Source organism: Tetranychus urticae, chromosome 2, assembly GCF_039701765.1.
Source record: "Tetranychus urticae isolate SD_2017Ah chromosome 2, NJAU_TeUrti_SD_1.0, whole genome shotgun sequence".
Taxonomy (NCBI): domain Eukaryota; kingdom Metazoa; phylum Arthropoda; class Arachnida; order Trombidiformes; family Tetranychidae; genus Tetranychus; species Tetranychus urticae.
The window spans coordinates 10,208,615-10,232,779 of NC_142959.1; the positions used below are offsets into that span (position 1 = coordinate 10,208,615).

General features: G+C 33.3%; 2 protein-coding genes and 1 long non-coding RNA gene across 3 annotated transcripts; 1 reads left to right on the plus strand and 2 right to left on the minus strand.

The window, feature by feature from the left end:
* Positions 1 to 627: 627 nt before the first annotated feature.
* Positions 628 to 5,122, minus strand: LOC107359586 (cytosolic 10-formyltetrahydrofolate dehydrogenase). The gene has a single exon (XM_015926082.3). It carries the CDS (start codon positions 3,543 to 3,545, stop codon positions 819 to 821), a length of 2,727 nt encoding a protein of 908 aa, XP_015781568.2. The 5' UTR covers positions 3,546 to 5,122; the 3' UTR covers positions 628 to 818.
* A 254-nt stretch (positions 5,123 to 5,376) lies between these two features.
* Positions 5,377 to 6,692, plus strand: LOC107359590 (uncharacterized). The gene is made up of 3 exons (XR_001568121.3): positions 5,377 to 5,565; positions 5,673 to 5,781; positions 6,016 to 6,692. It is a non-coding gene; the product is annotated as an uncharacterized LOC107359590 (long non-coding RNA).
* A 6,251-nt stretch (positions 6,693 to 12,943) lies between these two features.
* On the minus strand, positions 12,944 to 14,090 carry LOC112538614 (uncharacterized). Its single transcript, XM_025160371.2, has 4 exons — positions 13,663 to 14,090; positions 13,512 to 13,583; positions 13,343 to 13,432; positions 12,944 to 13,267 (listed from the first exon to the last, which is right to left on the minus strand). The coding sequence occupies exons 1-4, from the start codon at positions 14,002 to 14,004 to the stop codon at positions 13,199 to 13,201; spliced, it is 573 nt and encodes a 190-aa protein (XP_025016139.2). The 5' UTR covers positions 14,005 to 14,090; the 3' UTR covers positions 12,944 to 13,198.
* Positions 14,091 to 24,165: the final 10,075 nt, after the last annotated feature.

Below are 24,165 nucleotides of genomic sequence, written 5' to 3' on the forward strand. Positions count from 1 at the left end.
TTCAAAATCTGGTTTCTTTTTTGCCAATGAAAATCGTCTTTCTCAATTCACAAAAATCGATTTCATTCATTTTTTCATAAAATTTAGCTTTCAGGTTTACCCGAACTTGGGTACTAATTGAATTCACAGCACATACCCACACCCAAAGGATACAGTGCTTTCTTCCGCACCAAACACTAATCCTCACCATTCCACAGTAAACGGTAAAAACACAGAAAATTGAACAGTTAGACAGCAATGAAGATAAAGAAAGTTCTAGCAAGTATGCAATGATAATGCAATTTGGCAAGTTCGAAGTTCTCATTGAACCTTTCAATCGGTAGTAACGTACGGTGTGGATTGAAGTACAGAACCTTTCAATGGAGGTTAGCTGAAGCATATTGGTCTTATCATTTTATAACAAATACAGTAAAAAAATATAATGAAAAGTGATGGATTTGGTTGAAAAAGCCGATACTTTACCCGTCATACGCTTTATAATGTATTAATATTTAACGCATATTTAAGTAATGATCAATATAAATGTATGCCAATTTGTCCAATTAAGTCCAAGTGATAAGGTTGATCAATTTAAAAGTAGGATACATTTATGAACAGTCAATATAAAATTGTGAAAGATTTGAAAAATTATCGTTCTTAATATGAATATTTTTTAATGTGAATAAACATTGAACAGGTAAAACAATTTATGATTAATAGTTTTAAAAACAAGTTTCAGTTGATTAATTGACAAATGGAGATAGACAATTACATTTAACAACAAACAGCTTTGAATTTGAAAAGGCCTTTGTTATTGATTGGTTATGATGCCAAGATGATTATGAATATTCAATTGTGATTGTTTTAGTTTTAAGATATTCATTAAGAGCTTCTTGACCAAGATCTTTTCCAAAACCAGATTGTTTGAATCCACCAAAAGGAGCAGCGACATCAGTTTTATTATAACAATTAATAAAGCATGTACCAGCCGTAATTTTTTCACTCACATACAGCGCCTTATCTAAATCTTTGGTTAACACACCAGAGGCTAATCCGTATTCTGTATTGTTTGCTCGAGCAATGACTCCATCTCTATCACCATCATTAAATCTTGAAACAATCATAATTGGACCGAAAGATTCTTCTTTAGCTATAAACATTTCATCGGTAACTTCGGTGAATATTGTGGGTTCAAAAAACAAGCCAGGTCTATCCACTTGTTTACCTCCATGAACCAGTTTAGCTCCTTCTTTTAAACCTATTTGCACGTATTCGATGAGCTTTTCCAGATGAGCTCGATGATTTTGAGGACCATGGGCAGTTGAACGATCTAAAGGATCACCAATTACCATTTTTTTGGTTTCAGCGATAACCTTTGAGATGAATTTGTCATGGATAGAGTTTTCAACGAAAATGCGACCGGCAGCAATACAATTTTCACCTTTATTGAAGAAAACTGAAGACATTGCAATTCTGACTGATTTATCCAAATCAGCATCGGCAAAAATAATTAGAGGCGATTTTCCACCCAATTCCAGAGAAACTTTCTTCACGTTGGAAATAGCGCAACTTTTCATGATTTCTTTTCCAATTGGTGTCGATCCAGTAAAACCCAATTTTCTAATATTAGGGTGGGATGATATAGCTACACCAATGACTGAGCCTGAGCCTGGTAAGACGTTGAAAACTCCTGGAGGAAAACCTGCCTTTACAGTTAACTCAGCCAATTTAAGTGCTGTTAACGGAGACACTTGGGCTGGCTTGAGAACCAAAGTGTTACCTGCTGCAAGACAAGCTGCTGCTTTCCATGAGACCATCATGAGTGGATAATTCCAGGGTGTTATTATACCACAAACACCGAGAGGTTCACGTTTAGTCAGCGTTAAGTTACGGTTAGGTCTTGCGTTGGAAATGGGTATAGTTGAGCCTTGAATCTTATCAGTCCAACCAGCAAAGTATCTCCATGTTTCGATAGACATACCAATGTGCGTTTTAAGAGCAAGAGTATATACAGCTCCTGAATCAAGTGATTCAATTGTAGCCAATTCTTCTTTATGGGCCTCCATCAAGTCAGCTAATTTGTATAACAAACGACCGCGATCACGAGCTGACATTTTGGACCATTCTCCTGAGTCAAATGCTTTCTGTGCTGCCTCAACGGCAGAATCAACATCTTCAGGAGTTGCAGCATGGACTGAGCAAATAATTTGTTCATTTGCAGGATTGTATGTTGGTATTGTTTTGCCATTTGACGAATCAACAAATCGTCCATTGATGAACAGTTGATTTGGAAAGGAAATTTCTCTTTTATTTGCTGTCAATCGGACCAAGTCTATTTGGATTGACGATTCTGCACCCGAAGATCGACTTAATAATACTACTGCTTGGGTGAATTCCAATAACGTTGTGTTCATATAAACATCTTCATTGCTCAGTTTATCCATATTTGGACAGGTATCTTTAACTTCTTCAACCAGTCGAGTAACATCCATAGAGCCAGCTCCAGATCTGAAGAAATCTGTATCATCATCAACTTCATTTCTCAAAATTGATTTCCACATTTCTTTGATTGGTGTAACAATTGATTCTTTCTCATCACTGGTAAACTCAATCTTTGTAGTCGTTTCGGTTGATCCCCATTTTGAAGCAGCAATCATTTTACCAGAGCTAACAAGCTGTAACCGACTGACACAGACAGCAACATCATCTGTACCGAATATTATTAATCCTTTTTCGTTGATCAGTCCAGGTTTATCGCTTCCTTCAATTGTAATTTGAGTACCAGTCAATGGTTTACTATTGCTGGTCACCAAACTTGAGCCAAAAAGACGAACCTTCTCATCTTGTAAGATTATCCATGAACCAGGAACTTTATCCATACCTCTAATAAAATTATGTAGCTTTAATCCTGTTAATGAGCCAACAGGTAAACGACACAGTTCATCTTTATTCAACATAGCATCGTATGAGGCACCTTCCTCTGTTTGTGCGATGGATGGAGCAGTTCCCGACTTAATCATATCAACAGCATCAGCAATTCCTTTAATTCCTTCAGGAAACAGAAAATTGTTGTACAGACTTTCAACCGTGTCATTAATAGAGACAGCTACCGATCTTTGAAGTAAAATGGGACCAGTGTCAAGACCATCATCGGGCCAAAAGATGGTAAAACCGGCTTGAGCATCACCTTCGATGAGAGTCCAGTTAATGGATGAAGCACCACGATGACGAGGTAATAATGATGGATGATAACAAATAGAACCTTTTGACGGATAATTAATTACATCTAATGGGATAAATTGTGTACAATAGGGTAAAACATTCAACTCTGCATTAACTGACTTGTAAGAAGCAAAAACAGATGGGATAATGGCTCCCTTAATGCGCCACCGCTTAAACTTGAAAACAGGTACATCGGCTGAGGAAGCTGTTAATGCCAATGGATCTTGTCGACCATCTTCCGAATCTGCAACTGTAAATACACCAACGATCGTGTGTCCTCGTTTAACTAGCTCATCAAACACTGAGCTAGCAAAAATGCTCTGTCCAATTATGGCAATTCTCATGATGAATTCAATATGGTTGAGGAAAAATGAAGCAAACAAAAATACCGAGGGAAAACTTTTTCTATTCTGTTTCTATTCTGTTACTCTCATTAACCTGTTAAATAGTCGCTTAACAATCAACCAACAGATGAATATAACATTAGATATGATTTAGTGGGCTGGCTTAAGTGCATCCACGGAGGTTTAATCTCAATGGGGCGATTATTTATTCACTTATCTGTTTACCTACTTAGAACGTAAAACTTGAAAATAATAAGCCAAAAGACTCTCATTGTCTATGTCTTATCAAATTGACAATTTACATTGAATTAGATGGAATTGAACATTTCATAAATCATCAATAAGCTCAACAATTCTGTCATAATAAAGACAAGTCTTTGCAAATGATTGCTGACCTTCATGAAGATCATGATGGTAATGATTTATATATTGAACTGATACATTCTCATCTGACTTATCTGTTCTGACGAAAAAATTTATAACTTGTAACATTTTAATCATATCATTGCTTATAGTCTGAGAGCAAATATTGGATTTTAGGTAAACCAGAAAGTTTCAAATTTTCAACTAATAAAGTAAAATTCATCTGATTGTTTCAATTTTCTCTATAATAATTGATCATTTGAAATAGGTAGCTGCAAGAGGTTTAAAACTTTCTGGTTTACCTTTCTGGTTCTGAAAGAGCCCATTGTAAGTTTTCCTCCAGTTAACCACTGACTCTACTGACCTACTTATGATTATCTATCAATTGAATTATAGCCTCTTCTATTGTAAACATTATTGGTTATATCCGGATTAGATTGTTGTCAATCAGAGTAATGATGAACCAAAAGACCTCATCACTTATAGTGCTCATGTGTGCTTAAATTTTCCTCTTCCAACCGTCAAGATATTTTGTAGCTCATATTGTCTCACTAACTCATTAAGATTATGTAATTTTCGTCATTTCATCCCATTTTGCTTGAAAACCAATCAATATCAATTACAAAAGCTAATGCATATATTGGATGCAAGTTTACTGATTTTGCACTAAAGGGTTCATAATTCAATTGGCTACCAGGTTCAATCTGAACTTCACAAGTAAAACTGTACCTTGAACAGCCTAAATATCTCACAATCTACATTATTTGTAACTAGAGACTTTGATAGCCAACCTCTAAATCTCAGTTTTATCTTCATTTAGGCTTACAACGGAATCTAATAAAGCTTGATAACTTTTGAATTGAACATCTTAAACGGTTGAAAAATAATGGCTCATCATCAAACAAGGGGAGTTTCAAAGTGTTACAAAATTTTCCAACTTTTGAGCATAAAATATCTGATTCTATAAGTTTTTTTATTGGTCAGATATGAATTTTGATATTTCTTACACAGGTTAATGTTGACTATGCATAAATAGTAAAATCTGATTTTATCATTTCAAAATAAATCAACACTAATCGCAATCAGCTTGACCTATTCAAAAATAGCAACTACGTATGGTAACTCTTGAACCAAAAATTGATACGAAAAGCTTGACCCATTAGAATATTTTTTGCTCAAAGAAATATTGTAACATCTGGAGATTCTCCTTTGCTTATCATTTGACATGAATATCGAGAAAACGTGCCAAGATAAGATTACTATCAAATGTACTTTCCATTGTAACAACTGATTTTAATCAATGATCAGGTATATCTAATTTAAACGGTACAGATCTTTAGATTAGATCATAAGATTCTTGATCCATATCTGTCAAGATTCGTATCAAAAGACTTCACAGTCAGTCAGTTGTCTTGATTACCTTTAAAAAGTAGTCATTTAATTACATCAATCTGTCAAAATTGAATCCACTGTCAACCGTTGATGTCTGAAACGGTGAAAGTACGAAAGAATTACCTTTTGAATAAACTTTCTTATTTTTTGTTAACATTTAAACTTTCGATCATCTTTTTGATTATAGTTTTAATTGCTTTCTCGAAGTGCTTCATCGTTCATACTGAAGTTAAGCTGCTCAACTAAAGGAAAGCTTTAGGAAAAGGTAAATAAATAACTTGTTGAATCCACGAGCTGAGAATGTGTTCCTCTGATGTTAAACTTGATCCAACATCGCATTAAATTACTTTTGGTTGAAAATTTTTCATGCAGTGGACACTCCAATGGCCAATCCAATAATTATCCAGTTTATCCCAAATTGAATAATAATCAGCCCGGCGGTTCATTCAAAATCAGAGGAATTGGTCCATCATGCAAATTAGTAAGTTACCAGTTATTGTTAATAACCTTCAGAGGAATTTATAAACATCATAATAATGTTACTTGGCTGAGAATCAGATTGTAAGTCACTTTAGAAGTGAGTATCAGCCGGGTTAAAAGATGAACCAGAACGATGACTTGCATCTCAATTAATATTATCAATTCATTTTCTTGGCTCTGTGCTTATCATTTTAATGGATTGATGATTGTTTACTCTTATTTTTTTATCGACCAGGTAAAGGAACAGGGTTATGATGAAATTGTATGCCCTTCTGGTGGCAAGGTTAGAGTAGCCTCAGCTTATGCAGTGCGGGTGTTTAAATTAAAAGATATCACTGTCATATTCAAAATGAAAGATTGCCACCAGGAGTGAACAAAAAGGCGCTCGAGTGGTTCTCTATGGCAATAAATCGGATGAATCAATTGATTGTGCCAAGTATTTAGCCTCAGATAAGACCTAAAGACGTGACTTGATCCATCCTTTGATGATCAGGCAATTTGCTGAGTATTTTCCAACCAAGACCAACCAGGCTGATAAGGAGGAGACAGAAACGTTTTTGAGTACTTACAGAGCACTTGATTAACCAGATTCATCTCACAGTGATCAACATCTGAAAGTGCAATCTCTTCAAGAGTTAAACTCTCCAAGATTACCTGGATCAATTCATTTCAGAAAGATTCCATTCAATCGAATATAACAATAATGTAATAATAAAATCATCAAATATAAATTGCTGTGAAATATTGAGATGATAAAGAAGAGATTTATTGTTTAATTAACCAATAAGCCTGAAATGTGATGTATCCAGATAATGAATAGAGAAGTACATCGCTCAATGACAGTTTAATATGGACAAACACTTACCGAAATAAAATATCAAATTATAACTGCGATTGTTGCTGTTAGATGTTGTTCAAGCGCCCTTTACTCCTTTTAATTCCTTTTAATTCCTTTTAATTAACGGGCAAAGAACCAGAAAATTTAATGTTATTACACAAAATGTTTTGAATATTGTTGCCTCAAACTAATCAACTGTTGGTTTGTCTTATGGGAAACAAATTGAAAGCCACACGATCCCATTAACGGCAGATAAAAACGTATTATGTACTTAAAAGATATAATCATTTTTCACGTTAAACGTTGAAACAAAATGTAATCAAACAATTTCACTCAAACAAGAATCTCGTCTACAAATCAAAACAAAAAGTGAAATAAAGTCAATGAGGATATTTGGTCAAGTTATCAATTTATTGACTGTTGTTATGAGATCCAAATAGACACGTTTACAAATTAATTGTTTTCATATTAATTGTTAATAAAATATTATTAGAGAAAGGCAAAGAATATTCTTGATAAAGATTTATTCTAGATTTTTTCTGTTTCATATCAGCATACAAATGATTTTTTAGGAATATTTTGAGACCATTTTGCTTGTTTGAAACGACCAATTGTTTAATTGTTAACATCTTACAAAAAAAATTTTCCGATTAAAACCAAGAAAAAATTTATCATAACAAAATCATTTCGGTAAAGTTTTATGAACTTGAAAATATATTGAATTGCCCAATCTAATACAGTTAACTGCAATGCACTTGAATTAATTGACCTATTTTTGAATAAAAAGTCATGTCTTGAGCATAAAAATGAATAGATATCGTACATAATCTTGAATATTTTGAATATGTTTTTGAACATATTGCTGCTGTTATCTGGTTATTGTATTACAATTAAAAATTTAAATTAATAAAGTATGGAAGTAATTGCGAGAAATTAAAGTAATAAAAGTAATTTGTTTACCCGTTACGATGAAAATTAAAACCTGGCAAATAGTCGTGCATTGTCCAATGTTAATTGTTATCTGGTTATGTTGGGTTATCGGTTAACAGTGTAAACAGGTAAAAAATGTTACAAGGTAGACTATTTATAAGCAGTTCAATGGGCCAACGTGATAGTCACACAGGTATTAAAGGAGGAGTGAGGAAGACAGATGAGAAGATGAGAAGATAGAGAAAGAAAGAGATGATTAATGTGGTGAGTTGGTTACAAAGTGAGCTAAATGAAAACAGAGAAGCAAATGGATTTTTGTAAGATTATGATAAATATAACCAAAGTTTTATCACCAGGGCTTTTCATTTTCTATGCAAGTCTATCTTTCGGTTATCAGCATAAAGATTATGCACTGCAATGAAATTTTTGGTTTACATAAAATGAATTAATCTTGCATAAAAGATCTTAAAGAATCATAAAAAAGTTTAAATCAAAACAAAACAAACATTCCTTTTTCTTTTCATTTTCATCTAATGATGAGCAAAGTCTTTAAATGACCGATTTTGACCAATAAAAATGAGATTTTCAATTTTTACTGAACAATTTTTGTTGAAGCAATCTTAGTGAATGATGAGAAATTCAATTCGATGCATAATTTGATGATGGAAAAACTAAATTTTTTGCAATTTCTGGGCTTCTAATTTTGAATTGATTCCTTTATAAGGCTTTGATTTGATTGTTTAATTCTCATTTACATTTTACCTATTTTGTTATTTGTTTCATTGCAATTTTCATTAAAATATTAAAATGGATGAAACTGATGATCAACTAATTGCAAGATTGAAAACTTACATTGCAAAGTTTGGTGAAGCTTTTTGTTTGATTGGCCAAAGTGTCAAATGTGTTTTTTGTAATAAGTTATTGAACATTAGTCGACCTTTCCAATTGTCTCAACATATCAAAACTGCGAATCATCAACGTGCTCTTTATGCTACTAATGCATTGAATTCAGATGAAATTGACCCTTCATCTGAACAGTTTCAATTCAATAAGGATTTATTCAATGCCCTGATTTCTGCTGATATTGCTCCATATAAAATTAATAATGAAATTTTTCGTAATTTCATGACTAAATGGACTGGTAAAACCTTACCATCTGAATCATCATTACGACGGCAACTCAATACTGAGTTTAATATGAACCTTGCCAAAGTTGTTGAACATTTTAGAGGAAGCAAAATTTGGGTTTCAATCGATGAAACGCAGGATAAAAAAGGTCAAAATGTTGTTGCTGTTTTAGCTGGTAAATTGGATTCAACAATTGAAGGAAAACCAATTTTACTCAATATTAGTTTTGTTTCCAATGTTAATCATTCGGTAATATTTCAATGCGTTAATGATGCTCTCAAACTGATGTGGCCTAATGGGGTTGAATATGATGCTTTCCTCTATTTCATTACTGATGGTGCAGCTTACATGAAAAAAGCAGCTGATGGAATGAAAATGTTGTATCCTAAGATGATTCATGTAACTTGTTTAGCTCATGGAATTCATCGAGTTTGTGAATTGATTCGAGATAATTTTTCCAACCTCGATAAACTAATTTCAACTGGTAAAAAAGTTTTCCTCAAAGCTCCAGTTAGACAAACATTACTTCGAACTATGAAGCCTGATCTCAATTTACCACCAAGACCAATAACAACTAGATGGGGAACATGGTTAAGTGCCATTGAATATTACAGGGTGGCCAATGGGGTGTGATAATTAGAAGTAGGGCTTTTTTTCCTAGGGAAACGGTAGAGGTCACCACTTTTGTATATCATCGGATACGGAAATACTTGAAGTTTTGTTTGACCACAGTTTTAGTCAGTTTAATTAACATTTCAAATCTTTAAACATGGATGAGCTTATTCAAATAAAAGTTGATTTAATTGAATTTTACTTCGTAAATAGTAAAAATGTTAGTGCTGCTATACGCAAAATACACACAAAATATGGAAAAGATCTGCCAGTTTCAGACATAACCCTCAGAAGGTGAGTAATTCAACATGAAAGATTTTGATTTTTACGCTTTTTTAAGCTTTTTTCGTTTTTTACTTTCCAACACTCCTTATTAATCTTTTTTCTGTTTGATTATTATGCAGATACGTTGAAAAATTCACCACGACTGCTTCCTTTGATGACAAACGTTATGACCAACCAGGACCAAGTTATACCGTCACAACACCCGAAAATCTGGAAATTGTTGAAAAACACTTCCAAGAAAATCCTAAGGATTCTCTTCGAAGAGCCGGTCAAAAATTAGGCATTCCACGTGAAACACTAAGGGTTATGCTGCGTAGGTTTCTAAAAATGTTCCCTTATAAAATTAGTGTTGGACAAAAACTGACTCCTGCTGCAATGGAAAAACGGACTGCTTTTTCTTCGCAAGTTTACCAAATGATTGAAACCTCTCAATTTAATCATGAAGATATTATTTTCAGTGATGAGGCGCATTTCCATCTTGATGGATATGTCAATAAACAGAATTTCCGTTTCTGGGGTTCGGAGCGTCCTGAGTATTTTCAATCGAAATCTGCGCACCCGATTCGCTTGACAGCGTGGGCAGCGATAACCCGGCACAAGATTTTCATAACATTCTTCAGGAATACAGTCACTGGGGACTCTTATAATACACTGCTAAAAAGGTCATTTTTCCCATGGTGTGGCAAAAACCAAGTTTCGACCTCAAGCTGGTTTATGCAGGATGGTGCGACACCCCATCGAACCAAGGAAGTCTTTGAGACACTTCATAACAAGTTTGGTACCCATGTCATCGGATTAGGATATCCCAAATTTTGCAACGGAGGTATGGAATGGCCGCCCTATAGCCCAGACCTAAACCCTTGTGACTTCTTCCTATGGGGTTTTTTGAAAGATGGGGTATACAAGGATTCTCCAAAAACCATAACTGACCTAGAAAAGGCCATTAAAAACCGACTTTCTGAGGTCACTGAAACGATGCTGGAGAATGTATATGACTCCTTTGCTAGACGGCTAGAAGCTTGTGCCAACACCAATGGCGATCACTTTGAGCATATTTATGCGTAACTTCAAGTATTTCTCTACATTTTAATATGTAATACTCTAGCTTTTTCTTTCTATTTTGAAAAATAAAGGACCTTTTATAATTATCAAACCCCACTGGTCACCCAGTATCATCAAAACTTAGATGATTTTGCTGAAGTTGTTTCACTCTTAGATGAAGATGAAGCTGTTTCAATTGCTCAGTTAAAAAGAATCATCAATAACGAAACTTTAAAATACGATCTTGCTTTTGTTAAAAATAATTATCTATTCTTAGTTGACATAATCAAGAACTTGCAAACTGAAAATTTAACACTCAAAAGAGCATTCGAAGTTCTAGATTGCTGTAAAACTGAACTTTTCAATGTTACAGCGCCAATTGCCATTAATATCAATCAAAAATTTGATAGAGTAATTCAAAATAACCCTGACTTAAAAGTAATCAGAAAAATCAACCAAATTATAAATTATAATGAAATTCCTGACCAGCAATTGAATTTTTCATCTGAGGAATTAGCTTGTTTCAACTTTGCTCCTCTTACAACTGCATCAATTGAAAGATGTTTTTCAAAGTATAAAAGCTTTTTACGTGAAAATCGGTTGAGTTTCACTCAAGAAAATTTAAGAATGTATTTCATTTTACATTACAATTCAACTCAACTTTGATTGTTTTTGCCAATTGGTTTGACAAAGTTAATGTTAATAAATTAAATTGCATATTTTGTCATTTTTTGGTCATATTTGACTCATAATCTTACATAAATTTTTGCATTATCAGTTGCATAAAACATAGATAAAAAGTATGCAAACAGCATAGAAAATGAAAAGCCCTGTTTATCACATATTTATCATCTCTCTCTTTCCCTCCCTCAATATCATCAATATCATCAGTCTCTTGTTCACTCTATTTTGAATTAGCAGATGAAATAAAGGTTAAAAAAGATTCATCGTTGTCACCGGTATTTTGTGAATTAATAACTTTTGGTACTTTTATATTTTATGCTTGGTGATGATTATTATGAAAATTTTAAAGGACGGTTCAATCAAATTAAATGATTGTTGCTTGTGTTCTGTTGGTTACGTCTGTTATGACTCTTCTTAGGTCAACTCGGTCATGAGGTTGACTTCTTTCCAACAAGCTTCACCAAATTGTTCAGCACTTTTTAAAAAAGTTTCATCGCTTGAATACACCAGATCCTACTCCAACTTTTCGATTGTTACTGATGTTGACTTGAGTTCCGAAAGTTTGAATTCATTATTTTAAAATAAGTGAAGAAAGATCAGGTGAAAGATTGATCTGAAAATAATGCTTTTTCAAGATTATCATTTGCAGTTAAATAAACATGAATTAATAATATAATTATTCCCACCTCATGAAAGGTATTAAAGCAATATGAGGTATTATAGGTAAAATGGACTTATTCAAAAATAAATTTTGACAGTTAGACTAGACTTACAAGCGCTATCTAACCGTTGAAATAAAGGTGCCCTTATCAAAATGTTTGTGCAAAAAGTAGTCGTGTTTACTCTAAATAGGCAAGAGCTGAGGTCGAAATCTGATTTCTGTTCATGTCAATGAAAAGCCATTAAAAATCGATTTTAATCATTGTTCATAAAATTGAACTTTTAGGTTTACCCAAACTTGGGTTCACGTGTATCCCCACCACTACTAATGTAATTTAGGTGATAGGATGAAACCTGTCTAATTGATTAATTAGCACTTGAGGTGGTCACAATCGTGAACTTTTTCTTATACGAATCTCACGATTTGGGTTATTTTGAGCAAAGAGCTTTGAGCAAAAACCTTTTGCGCTAAGACATTTAAGAGCAAAACTGATTAGAGCAAACACAATTTTAAACTCAGGTTTAGTTTTTGCGATAATCGAGATCAAAGTTGAAACTTTCACCGGCTTTTGTTCAATTATGGAAGCAGATTTTTCATCAAACTCAATTAAATGATGTAAATTTCGATGAAAAATCAGAAAACGTACAGCCGATCACTTCGATTTTCAGTTAGATCGACTGCTTTCTGTGGCCGTAAAAGTTAGAGCTTAAACTTATCATTCGTGGATAAAAATTGTTGGTACACACCAATGTTTCAACACTTTTTTCAGTTTATCGACAGTTCTATTGATTTTGACCATTCATTAGATGTTATTAGCGATTATAAAATTAATATGATATATTTTTTGTAGGATCTTGAATGATCTAAAAATTTAAGAATGATCTCTGAAAATTATCAACAATTTTTGAGCAAAATTTGCTCAAATCTTCTTAGCGCAAACGGATTTTGCTCAAATCTTTTTGCTCAATTTGACCAACACCGAATCTCACGATTGATTTTAATTTAAGATTCAGATCTGTGGGTATTTAAGGTGCGTTCACATCGATGACTAGTGCTGTTTGACTTATGAAAATAAATAAACCCTTATACAAAAGTACGCCATCAAATCCTTCACTCAGTGTTATCGAGTTTATGTCAAAAAAAGATATACTAAATAGTTAAATTTTATTGCTAAATAATATTTTGTACATTCTTCATTGATTCACAGTCGTGAATAGTATACCGATAGTATATGATGGATTATTGCGATGAAATGAGCTGCAAATTACAAATCAGCAACATAATCGTACTTGCGTTTTCAAGAACGTACTGCATTGAAAACAAAGATTCGTGGTTAAAAACAATTTAAATAAATACTCTCAGGTATTAAGTATAATTACTTACATAGACAGCAAGAAGTTTTTCCCCTCTAAATGCATCACCAATTTTAGCTCCGGAATAAGGACTAAGAATACGATCGAGAATTTCCAGAGTCTAAAATAAATGTAGTTACAGGGAAAATGAGAGAATGCTCAATCTACCTATACTTTGATGAGAGAATATTTGTAGCTACCTTCAGTTTTTGATCCAGTTTTTGTTGGGCTTTGGCTATGATCGAAACATATAGACCATCAATCACATAAAGCTGGGGAATAAGAATGAAAACAGAATAGAAATACGAAAGAAATCTGAAGTTCAATACTTGAATCAATTAGTTTGCATACCTGATCCAAAAAAGCTCCACCGGCATAAACAACACTTCCAGTTATAAATAGTATAATTAGACCCCAGATTACAAGCATATTTGATACCCAATTAGAATGACGCTTAGTGAATAGTCCCAAGAAGATCGCAGTATCAGCTCCAAATGAGATAATTATGAAAAGAAAAAAATAAATGTAACGGTTTTTAGCGATAATTTCATCAAACTCATTCATATAACTGATCACGTCTGTATTCATGCCTTTAATAAAAGAGCCATCGATAAATTGTTTACTCTTGACTCTTTTTAACAATTCAATTAAGCTTTTCAACCGGAATAAGTACAGAGGAACTGAGACACACATGTGAGCTCCTATAGTCAACAAACCACCAAATATAAAGACAAAAGCACAAGATTCTAAAATTATCCAACAAAAAGATGAAATATACATTGCTGGACCGCTATTGACTATTGCTTGGTTTTGAAGACGCAAACTGATTAAAACAAAGGGAATACAAATAAATGTACAATAAATCCATCTGATCCATATCGTGATTAAAATATGGAAAGTAGAGCGGAACAATTTACACTGTTTGGTTGTCAACCTGAGCATAATTTTGTCGAAACCTGAAACCTTTATGTCTCGAAGAATAGATATTAACGCGTAAGCTTCAGTCTCTTCAAGGTACAAAATATATTCTCGCAATAAAAACAGTGTGATGCCTCCGCCAATGACATAGTATATCATAATGTCATTGGTATTTTCATGAAAGAATGGATTGCCCAGCAAAATACTCAGATTATCATTTTTCTTGTAAATCAGGATTAGACAAAACCTTATGAAATTAAGAATTGAAACAAAACGAATAAGATTATTGTTGAAATGGAAATGTGGTTGGACATATGATGTTTCATCTTGACTGTACCCTCGACGGGATATTATCAGTCCTAATCCAATATTTTCCAGGACTTGAAGGGATTTAATAATCTCTTCATCACTGTCATTATCACTTAATAAACCAAAAGATCTCTTAATTAAATTTTTAACTGGGTAGGGAATTAATCGACTTATTGATTCGGCGAGAACATTGATTTATTGAGAACGGCGTATACAAAGACTATGAAACGACCATTAGCAAACGATAACATTGGATCGATTTTTTATTAAACTTAATAACAGATGAAATTATTGTTGAACTGTTTAAAGACATGAACCAGGAACTTTATCCATACCTCTAATAAAATTATGCAACTTTAATCCTGTTAATGAGCCAACAGGTAAACGACACAGTTCATCTTTATTCAACATAGGATCGTATGAGGCACCTTCCTCTGTTTGTGCGATGGATGGAGCAGTTCCCGACTTAATCATATCAACAGCATCAGCAATTCCTTTAATTCCTTCAGGAAACAGAAAATTGTTGTACAGACTTTCAACCGTGCCATTAATAGAGACAGCTAACGACCTTTGAAGTAAAATGGGACCAAAGCCAAGATCATCATCGGGCCAAAATATAAATACGTATTATTTACTTAAACGATATAATCATTTTTCACCTTAAACGTTCGAACAAGATAAAGTTAATCAAGCTTTCACTCAAACAAGGATCTCGTCTACAAATCAAAACAAAAAGTGAAATAAAGTCAATCGGGATATTTGGTCAGGTTATCAATTTATTGACTGTTGTTATGAGATCCAAATAAAAACGTTTACAAATTAATTGTTTTCATATTAATTGTGGTTAGAAATATTATTAAGAATACTCTTGATAAAGATGTTTTATTCTGTTCCTCTCATACAGTTAACTGCAATGCACTTGAATTAATCGAACTTTTTTTGAATAAGAAAATTCATGTCTTGAGCAGAAAAATGAATAGATCGTACATAATCTTGAATAATATGATTGTTTTTCAACATATTGCTGCTGTTCTCTGGGTATTGTATTGCAACTAACAATTTAAATTAATCAAGTATGGAATAATTGCGAGAAATTGAAGTAACAAAAGTAATTTTTTTGACGCGTCTGAAATAAGCGAGACATCCTTTTCTGGTTCGCAATTTGATGATCGAGGTAAATTGGCATCAAGACATATGATGGTATTCCGGAATATTTTTGATAATTTGTTGTGGTGAAATATTGATTTTGTTGCCAAACTTGTTGCAAAGTGGTTTTCTAATATGTCTTGATTAAACCTTCTGGTGTAAACTCAACTGAAACCATAATTAAACAAGAATTGAGATACGTTTAGCATCCTTCGTATTGTGTGGGAAAGCATATTCACACAAGTTGGTTTGCTTCGTCTGTTTCCTTCTGCATTATGAGGTTAGACATAAGCTATTGAGTTTGATGTAAGCAATTCAAGCATATGGTTCAAATACCTCATATTGTTGTCGTCTTTTCACAAAGCAGTCTTCCATGGTTTGCCGTTTTGCAACGAGATCGATTACGAGTTGAGAAAATTGGACAATTTATCCATCATTGATAGGAAAGTTGCTGGCAACCTATATGGATCCTCTGGTAACACTCGCTCGATTCCATGAGGAACCAAAGCTGCAAGTGAATGCGAGAAAACTTGGGCTGCCAACTTTACTCGCATTCTCGCTCTTCCCTTATGTTCAAGGTGCAAAGCTGTCAGCTTTAGGCACTGGGAGAAGGCAGCTTTTATTCAAGGACAGAGATAACTAGTTAAATCTGTCCATTTTATGATTCTCTCAGCATTTTCTAGAGACAATGGTTTAGTCAACCAGTGATTCCTTATCAATTTGAAAATGTGAGGAATATCATAAAGAAAAGCTATCGTATTGCCAGAAAATTGAAATGAAAGAGAATTAATGCTCACAACAAACGAGCTAGTGCTCGGTTCACCGAGTGTCCATAACAAACGGTTGCAACAATACTGATTTGATTGAAACTTCTAAATTCTCCTAGACTATTTTTTAAGGATTTCTGTGGTGAATCCGCCTCGAGGTAAGAAATAATATGAGCATATTTGTTTCTATCTGCTATCCAATTCTCTCTATCTGAAAACTAAAACTTCAGTGGCAATTGCTTCTGTGTGACCATGCTTTCCCATGTCAACATAGCCACAGATGCTATCAGTACTAACAAGTTAACCAATTCCGGAGTGAAAAATGTGGCTAAAAAAAAAACGTTGGCACAAGTATGAGTATGAATATGTGATTGAAGAGCAAACAATAACAAATCAATCCAGGCTTGGCACTTTTCTTGATCAAGTGGTAATGAGATATCACCAAGTCTGCATTACTTTCTAAAAAACTTTCATCGCTTTGAATCCTACTCCAACTTTGCGATTGTTATTGATGTTGACTTGAGTTCCAAAAGTTTGATTTGATTATTTTGAAATAAATGAAGAAAGTTTAGGGGAAAATATTGATCTGAAAAGAATGCTTTTGTCAAAATCATCATTATCATGCAGCAAAATTAACATGAATTAATGATCTAATTATTCCAATCTCATGAAAGGTACACTGTGATGCATTAGGGACACTTGAGAATCTTAATTATTTCACGATAATTCGTGAAATTTTTATTATTTTTCAATCAATTCATGTTTTTTGAGCAATGATTAGTTATTTTACTAAGTATTAACCATATTGGTTAGTTAGTTTTAATTTAATTTAAATAATCAAAATTTATCATGAAAAATTTTGTTGCATGGCATTAAGGACAGTTATTAATTTTAGTTAATTAAAGATTAATAATGAGTGCTACCACCGTTTTTTGCTATGACCTCAACTAAACGATCCTTCATTGACATTATATTGTTTTGAATCATTGACTGATCAATCTGATGCCACTCACGGACGATTGATTGCTTGAGTTCGTCGATTGCATTGTATTGACGACCTTTACCATAGATTCTTCTTGCTAAAATGGACCAAACATTTTCAATTGGGTTTAGATCTGGTGATCTTGATGGCCATTGCAATAATTCGATACCCTTTTGCGAAATCCAATCTTTGGTAGCTCTAGAGGTATGAATTGTAGCGTTATCTTGTTGGAAGATTGGGTTGATGCCACACATTTCGTAGATTGATGGAACCATGAATTGCTCCAATATATCAATATATCCACTTGAATTGACATTTTTAGGGCAAAAAACTATGTCTGTAGTACCGTTGTAAGTGATTCCAGCCCATATCATAACGCCACCACCACCGAACTGACGTTTAGAAAATTGCACTTCAGGCGTATTCAGGTTTCTCCAATGACATTTGTAGCCATCAGGGCCATCCAAATTGAACCTTTTCTCATCTGAGAACATCACCTTTAACCATTTATCTCCAAATTCGATATGGTCTTTTGCAAATTGTAGTCTTGCCTTCTTATGCTCAGGCGACAAAGGTGGTTTGGTGTTTGGCTGTCGGAAATCGATATGTTCAGCTCTTTTTGCAGCTCTGTAAACTGTTGAACGATGACAGTCAACACCAATGACTCTTGATACCTCCGCACATGACATTTTATCATTAGATAATAGCCGTAAAGCTTGCCGAGTATCACGGTCACTCAATTTATACGAAGGTCCACTTCGATTATTTTGATTGTATTGGTCCGGATGGTTGATAACTCTCTCAACAGCACTTTTCGACCTTCCAATTTTATCAGCAATCACTCTTATCGATAAACCTTGGTCACGATAAGCCATAATTTGACCAATTTCTCGATCACTTATGTCTGCACCTCTACCCATTATATAACTTAATTTAAAACAATGAACTTTCAAAAATTGAACAAAAACTTTGAAAAATATGTTATTACAAAGAATAGATAACTTGGAATGGTCAGATTCCTCGAAAAAAAGGCCATTTATAGTCAAAACATGAAGTGTCCTTAATACCATGCATCAACTCCATATGGTCAACATATGAAGCTTAACAATTAGTGAGGCTAATTAGCGAAATTTCCGACTTTTGAGTGCCTAATCTGGCTTAAAATGTGTGAATAAACATATACCAATAAGAAAAATCCCTTCAATTGGATTAAATTCATTGATTCCTGGGAAATTCGCGGTGTCCTTAATGCTATGCATCACAGTGTATGATAGGTAAAATGGACTCAAAAACTTCAAAAATAAATTTTACCAGTTGGATCAGGCTTACAAGCTCTATCTAACCTAACCTAATCTAACTTAAATAAGTAAATAACTTTTCAAAAATATTTGTGCAAAAGAAGTCAATGTTTACTCTAAATAGGCAAGAGCTGAGGTCGAACTCTGATTTCTGTTCTTGTCGATGAGCCATTAAAAATGGGTTTTAATCATTGTTCATTAAATTGATCTTTTAGGTTTACCCAAACTTGGGTTCACTTGAATTCCCACCACCACTAATGTAATTTCAGGTGATAGGATGAAACCTATCTAATTGATTAATAGCACTTGAAGTGGTCACAAGCGTGAACTTTTTCTTGTACGAATCTCTAATTTAAGATTCAGATCTGTGGGTATCTTGGGTGCGTTCACATTGATGAATAGTGATGTGCAACTTATGAAAATAAATAAACACTTATACAAAAGTATGCCATCAAATCCTTCACTCACAATCCTTGACTGTCAGTGTTATCGAGTTTACGTCAAAAAAATGTACTAAATAGTTAACTTTTATTGCTAAATAATATTTTGTACGTTCTTCATTGATTTACAGTCTCAAATAGTATACCGATAGTATATGATGGATTATTGCGATGAAATGAACTGCAAATTACAAATTAGCAACATGATCGTACTTGCGTTTTCAAGAACGTACTGTATATGAAAATAAAGATTCGTGATTAAAGACAGTTTGAATAAATGCTCTCAGGTATTAAGTATAATTACTTACATAGACAGCAAGAAGTTTTTCACCTCTAAATGCATCACCAATTTTAGCTCCACAATAAGGACTAAGAATGCGATCGAGAATTTCCAGAGTCTAAAATATTACAATAAATGTAGTTACAGGGAAAATGAGAGAATGCTCAATCTACCTATACTTTGATGAGAGAATATTTGTAGCTACCTTCAGTTTTTGATCCAGTTTTACTTGGGCTTTGGCTATGATCGAAACATATAGACCATAAATCACATAAAGCTGCGGAATACACTCTGTTTCAAAAGTATAGCACACATGAATTTTCGTTAATTTTTTGAATTTTTACTCTAAAAATTGATTTTTTCTTGAGGCATCTGACTTCTAGTGAACTAGGGATTAGCTTAGAGAGGGATTAACTCAAAAATTTCAGCCAAATGACTGATTAATTGTAATTCTTGAAAATGCTTCAGGTAAAATTGTCTCAAAAGAATAGCACAAAGGGGATTTTAGGTATAAATTGAAGGTCAAAATGCATTTAGAAGGTCATTTTCGATTTGTTATTTCGTCAATAGTGTTCATTCTTGAAGATAGAATAAGTTTTGTACAATTTTATCAATTTTTTTCGTGTTTATCTTGTTGCGTAATGGGTCGAGGAACTGAGCTAACCGACATCGAAATTGGCCAAATAATCGCTTTGAATGGTGAAGGCCATACTGTTTCTTATATTTCTGAAAAATTGGGTCGATCTAGGAAAGCTATTTCAAACTATTTGAAAGATCCTGATAATTATCGATCAGCTAAAAGAACTGGACGCCCGAAATCGTTAAGTGAACGTGATTCTAGACACATTTTACGACTTATAAGTAATGAAAAACTCTCAATTAATAATGTCAAAGCAAAATTAGACTTGGAATGTCATCGTTCAACAGTGTATCGAGCAGCGAGAAGTGCGGAACATATCGTTCATAAAAAGAGATTATCAAAACCTCCATTGACGCCAGAACACATGAAACAACGATTGGAATTTGCCAAGAAATATATAACTTATGGAGACAAATGGATGCAAGTTATGTTTTCCGATGAAAAAAAGTTTAATTTGGATGGACCAGATGGCTATCATTATTATTGGAGCGACATTCGGAAGGACGAAGAGATCTTTTCTAAGAGACAATTCGGAGGTGGAAGTTTGATGGTATGGGCTGGCATTTCATTCAATGGCAATACACAATTAGCATTTGTATCACCCAAATCTAATTCAATTGATTATCAAGAAATACTTCAATCGTTCTTATTGCCTGTCATCTATGAAACTTGTGGTATTAACGGTGAATTTCAACAAGATAATGCATCAATTCATGTGTCTCAATCATCTAAAAAGTGGTTAATCGACAATGGAATTAAAACAATTGACTGGCCAGCTCGAAGTCCTGATCTTAACCCCATTGAAAATGTCTGGGCTGAGTTATCGAGGGCAGTTTATAAGAATGGTAGGCAATTTGATAACAAAAATGACCTAAAAAATGCAATTGAAACTGAGTGGAATCTACTCGATCAAATCAAAATTCAAAATCTTATAATGTCTATGACTAACAGATTAGTAGAAGTAATACAAAAAAATGGTGCTCAGACTCACTATTAATGCAATAAAACTTGAATTAATTAAATTGTGCTATTCTTTTGCAACAGCGATTTATGTCAAATTACCTCATTTTGAATTTGTTAACCTTTCTAATTATTTTTTATCATTGATTGCCATTGAAGTAGCTTATTTATGTTGAGAAATATGCTCAAGAAGGGTTAATAATTAAATAATCGACAAAAAACGATGAAAATTCATGTGTGCTATACTTTTGAAACAGAGTGTAAGAATAAAAACAGAATAGAAATACAAAAGAAATCTGAAGTTCAAAACTTAAATCTATTAGTTTGCATACCTGATCCAAAAAAGCTCCACCGGCATAAACAACACTTCCAGTTATAAATAGTATAATCAGACCCCAGATTACAAGGGAATTTGATATCCACTTTGAATGACGCTTAGTATGCAGCCTCAAAAAGATTGCAGTATCGGCTCCAAATGAGATAATTAGGAAATTAAAAAAGAAAAGGTAACGATTTTTAGCGATAATTTCATCAAACTCATTCATATAACTGATCAAATCTGAATTCATGGCTTTAATAAAAGAGCCATCGATAAATTGTTTACTCTTGACTCTTTGCAATAATTCTATTAAGCTTTTCAACCGGAATAAGGACAGAGGAACTGAGACACTTATGTGTGCTCCCAGGACCATCAAACCACCAAATATGGTTATGAAAGTACAAGATTCTAGCAGTATCCAACAAAAAGATGAAATATACATTGCAGGGCCGCTATCGACTATTGCTTGGTTTTGAAGACGCAAACTGATTAACACAAAAGGGGTACAAATAAATACACAATAAATCCATCTGATCCATATGGTGATTAAAGGATGCAAAGTAGAGCGAAATAGTTTACAATGTTTGGTTGTCAGCCTGAGCATATTGCTATCAAAACCTGAAATTTTTATGTCTCGAAGAGGACAGAGTAACGCGTAAGCTTCTGTCTCTTCAAGGTACAAATTATATTCTCGCAAGATAAACAATGTAATGCCTCCACCAATCACATAGTACATCATAATGTCATTGCTATTTTCATGGAAGAATGGATTTCCCAGCAATATACTCAAATTATCATTTTGTTTGTAAATCAGGATTAGATAAAACCTTATAAAATTAAGAATCGAAACAAAACGAATAAGATTATTTTTAAAATGGAAATTTGGTTGGACATACAGGGTGTTAGAAAATGGACTCCGGACGTTTGAATGATTATAATTTCGAAATTGCTGGGCCGATTTTTTAATTTTTGATATCATTAGAAAGCTGAAAGTCCAACTTAAAAATTCCATTCATTTTTAAAAAGAAAAATTCTACCCCGAACTACCAATTCCAGTCGACGCAAAAAATTTTGAAAATTTTAGGTCAAATTTTGAGGCAATTTTAGCTAATTTTACAATGGGATGGAAATTCAAGAATAGGGAAAAAATTTTGATAGATAATTAATTGAAACAAAAACTAGGCAATATTTTTCGACATGGATTCAAGATTATTTTGACCTTAAAAAGAAAAAAAAATCGAACCTGAAATCGGTCAAAAATTCGAAAAACCAAAACAGAAAAAAAGTTAGTTTTCGTTCGTTTTTGAGAGCGTAAGTTGTGCGAAAGTTTTTTTTTCTATTTTAATATGTTTTCTGATCGCAGACGATTCTAACAATATATCACAAGTCTGTTTATTGTGCTCAGTTCGAAAAATATTGAAGCGCAAACATCCGGAGTTCATTTTCTAACACCCCGTATGATGTTTCATCTTGAGCGTACCCTCGACGGGATATTATCAGTCCTAATGCAATATTTTCCAGAACTTTGATTAATTTCACAGTCTTTTCATCAGTTTCATCATCACCTAATAAACCAAAAGGTTTCCTCATTAACGCCTTAACCTGGAAGGGAATACATCGAGTTATGGATTCGAGAATGGTGCATATAAAAAATATGAAGCGAGAATTGATAAACGTCAACATTGAATTTATTTATCATTAAACTAAATAACCATATGAGTTATTATATAAACTAGTCACAAGTCAATTTTAAATGAAACAAAGATACAAAGATCTTCCATTGAAATGAATTCACCATTTTATTGATGTATTCATTTATATGTCAATACATATTGGTCTTATCGACTTATTGGTCATAAATTTCATGGTTGTTTATCTGTGAGTGTTAAGTGTTAATCAATTTTTGTTTTTCGATCTTTCGTGATCCTATTAATAAGATACACAAAATACTCTCTTTTGGTTTTTTCTTAATAGCTTTCTTAATAATTGATTTAATCAGCTTCTTTCATGCAAATATTCAGCAACCAGGATGGTTTATTTATGTGATCATTTTCACCCTTTAAATTGATATTCAACTGTCTAAATCATTTGACGTCTGTGAAGACAGTTTAAATAATAAATGTTGGATCTCGATAAAGCAAAGTAAATTGTTTTTATAAAGAAACAATTAAGGTCTAAAACGGGAACTACTAATCCATTTTATTTAAAACTAAACGGTAAAAACAGAAAATTAAATACTGAAGAGCAATAAAGATAAAAAAATTAATGTCGACCTAGTATGTAATGATAATTTAATTTGATCAGTTCGAAGTGCTCATTAAACATTTTTTTGTCAGTGGTGACAGACTCAAGTAAGATGTCGTGAAAACTCGTTGATTGAAACTTTTCACACTTCTTACTTTGTCGATACAATTAGGTAAGATGACAAAACCTGTCTAGTTCGCGATTGATTTTATTAATAATATTGAAATTCAGATATCTGTGGATATCACAGGCGGTATTCACGTCGATGACTAGTGCTGTTTAAAAATAAATAAAACTCTCTTTCATTTCAGTCTACTTTTCACCAATGGCAAGTTATTCATTGTCTAGAAAGATTCGAGGTCACTTCACTTAGGAAGACATTTCGGGACAATGAACCGACAGAAAATTTTAATCACTGAGATTCCGTAACGATTCTTCATTGTTATACTAAACTAACTGTTATTGGCATGTTTTACAATATATAATACTATGTAACTCACAGGTTATTAACCTGAAGTTTTCATGTTCAAAGTTCGAGCCAATGAGAAATG

What these genes read in the sequence shown, in the direction of transcription:
- LOC112538614 (XM_025160371.2), bottom strand. Translation starts at nt 14,004, where the DNA reads ATGTGTGTCTCAGTTCCTCTGTACTTATTCCGGTTGAAAAGCTTAATT. An exon ending in GTGGAGCTTTTTTGGATCAG is followed by an intron (nt 13,584 to 13,662) that starts GTATGCAAACTA and finishes CTTATTCCCCAG; the next exon opens with CTTTATGTGATTGATGGTCT. An exon ending in AAAAACTTCTTGCTGTCTAT is followed by an intron (nt 13,268 to 13,342) that starts GTAAGTAATTAT and finishes TTTTCAATGCAG; the next exon opens with TACGTTCTTGAAAACGCAAG.
- LOC107359586 (XM_015926082.3), bottom strand. Translation starts at nt 3,545, where the DNA reads ATGAGAATTGCCATAATTGGACAGAGCATTTTTGCTAGCTCAGTGTTT.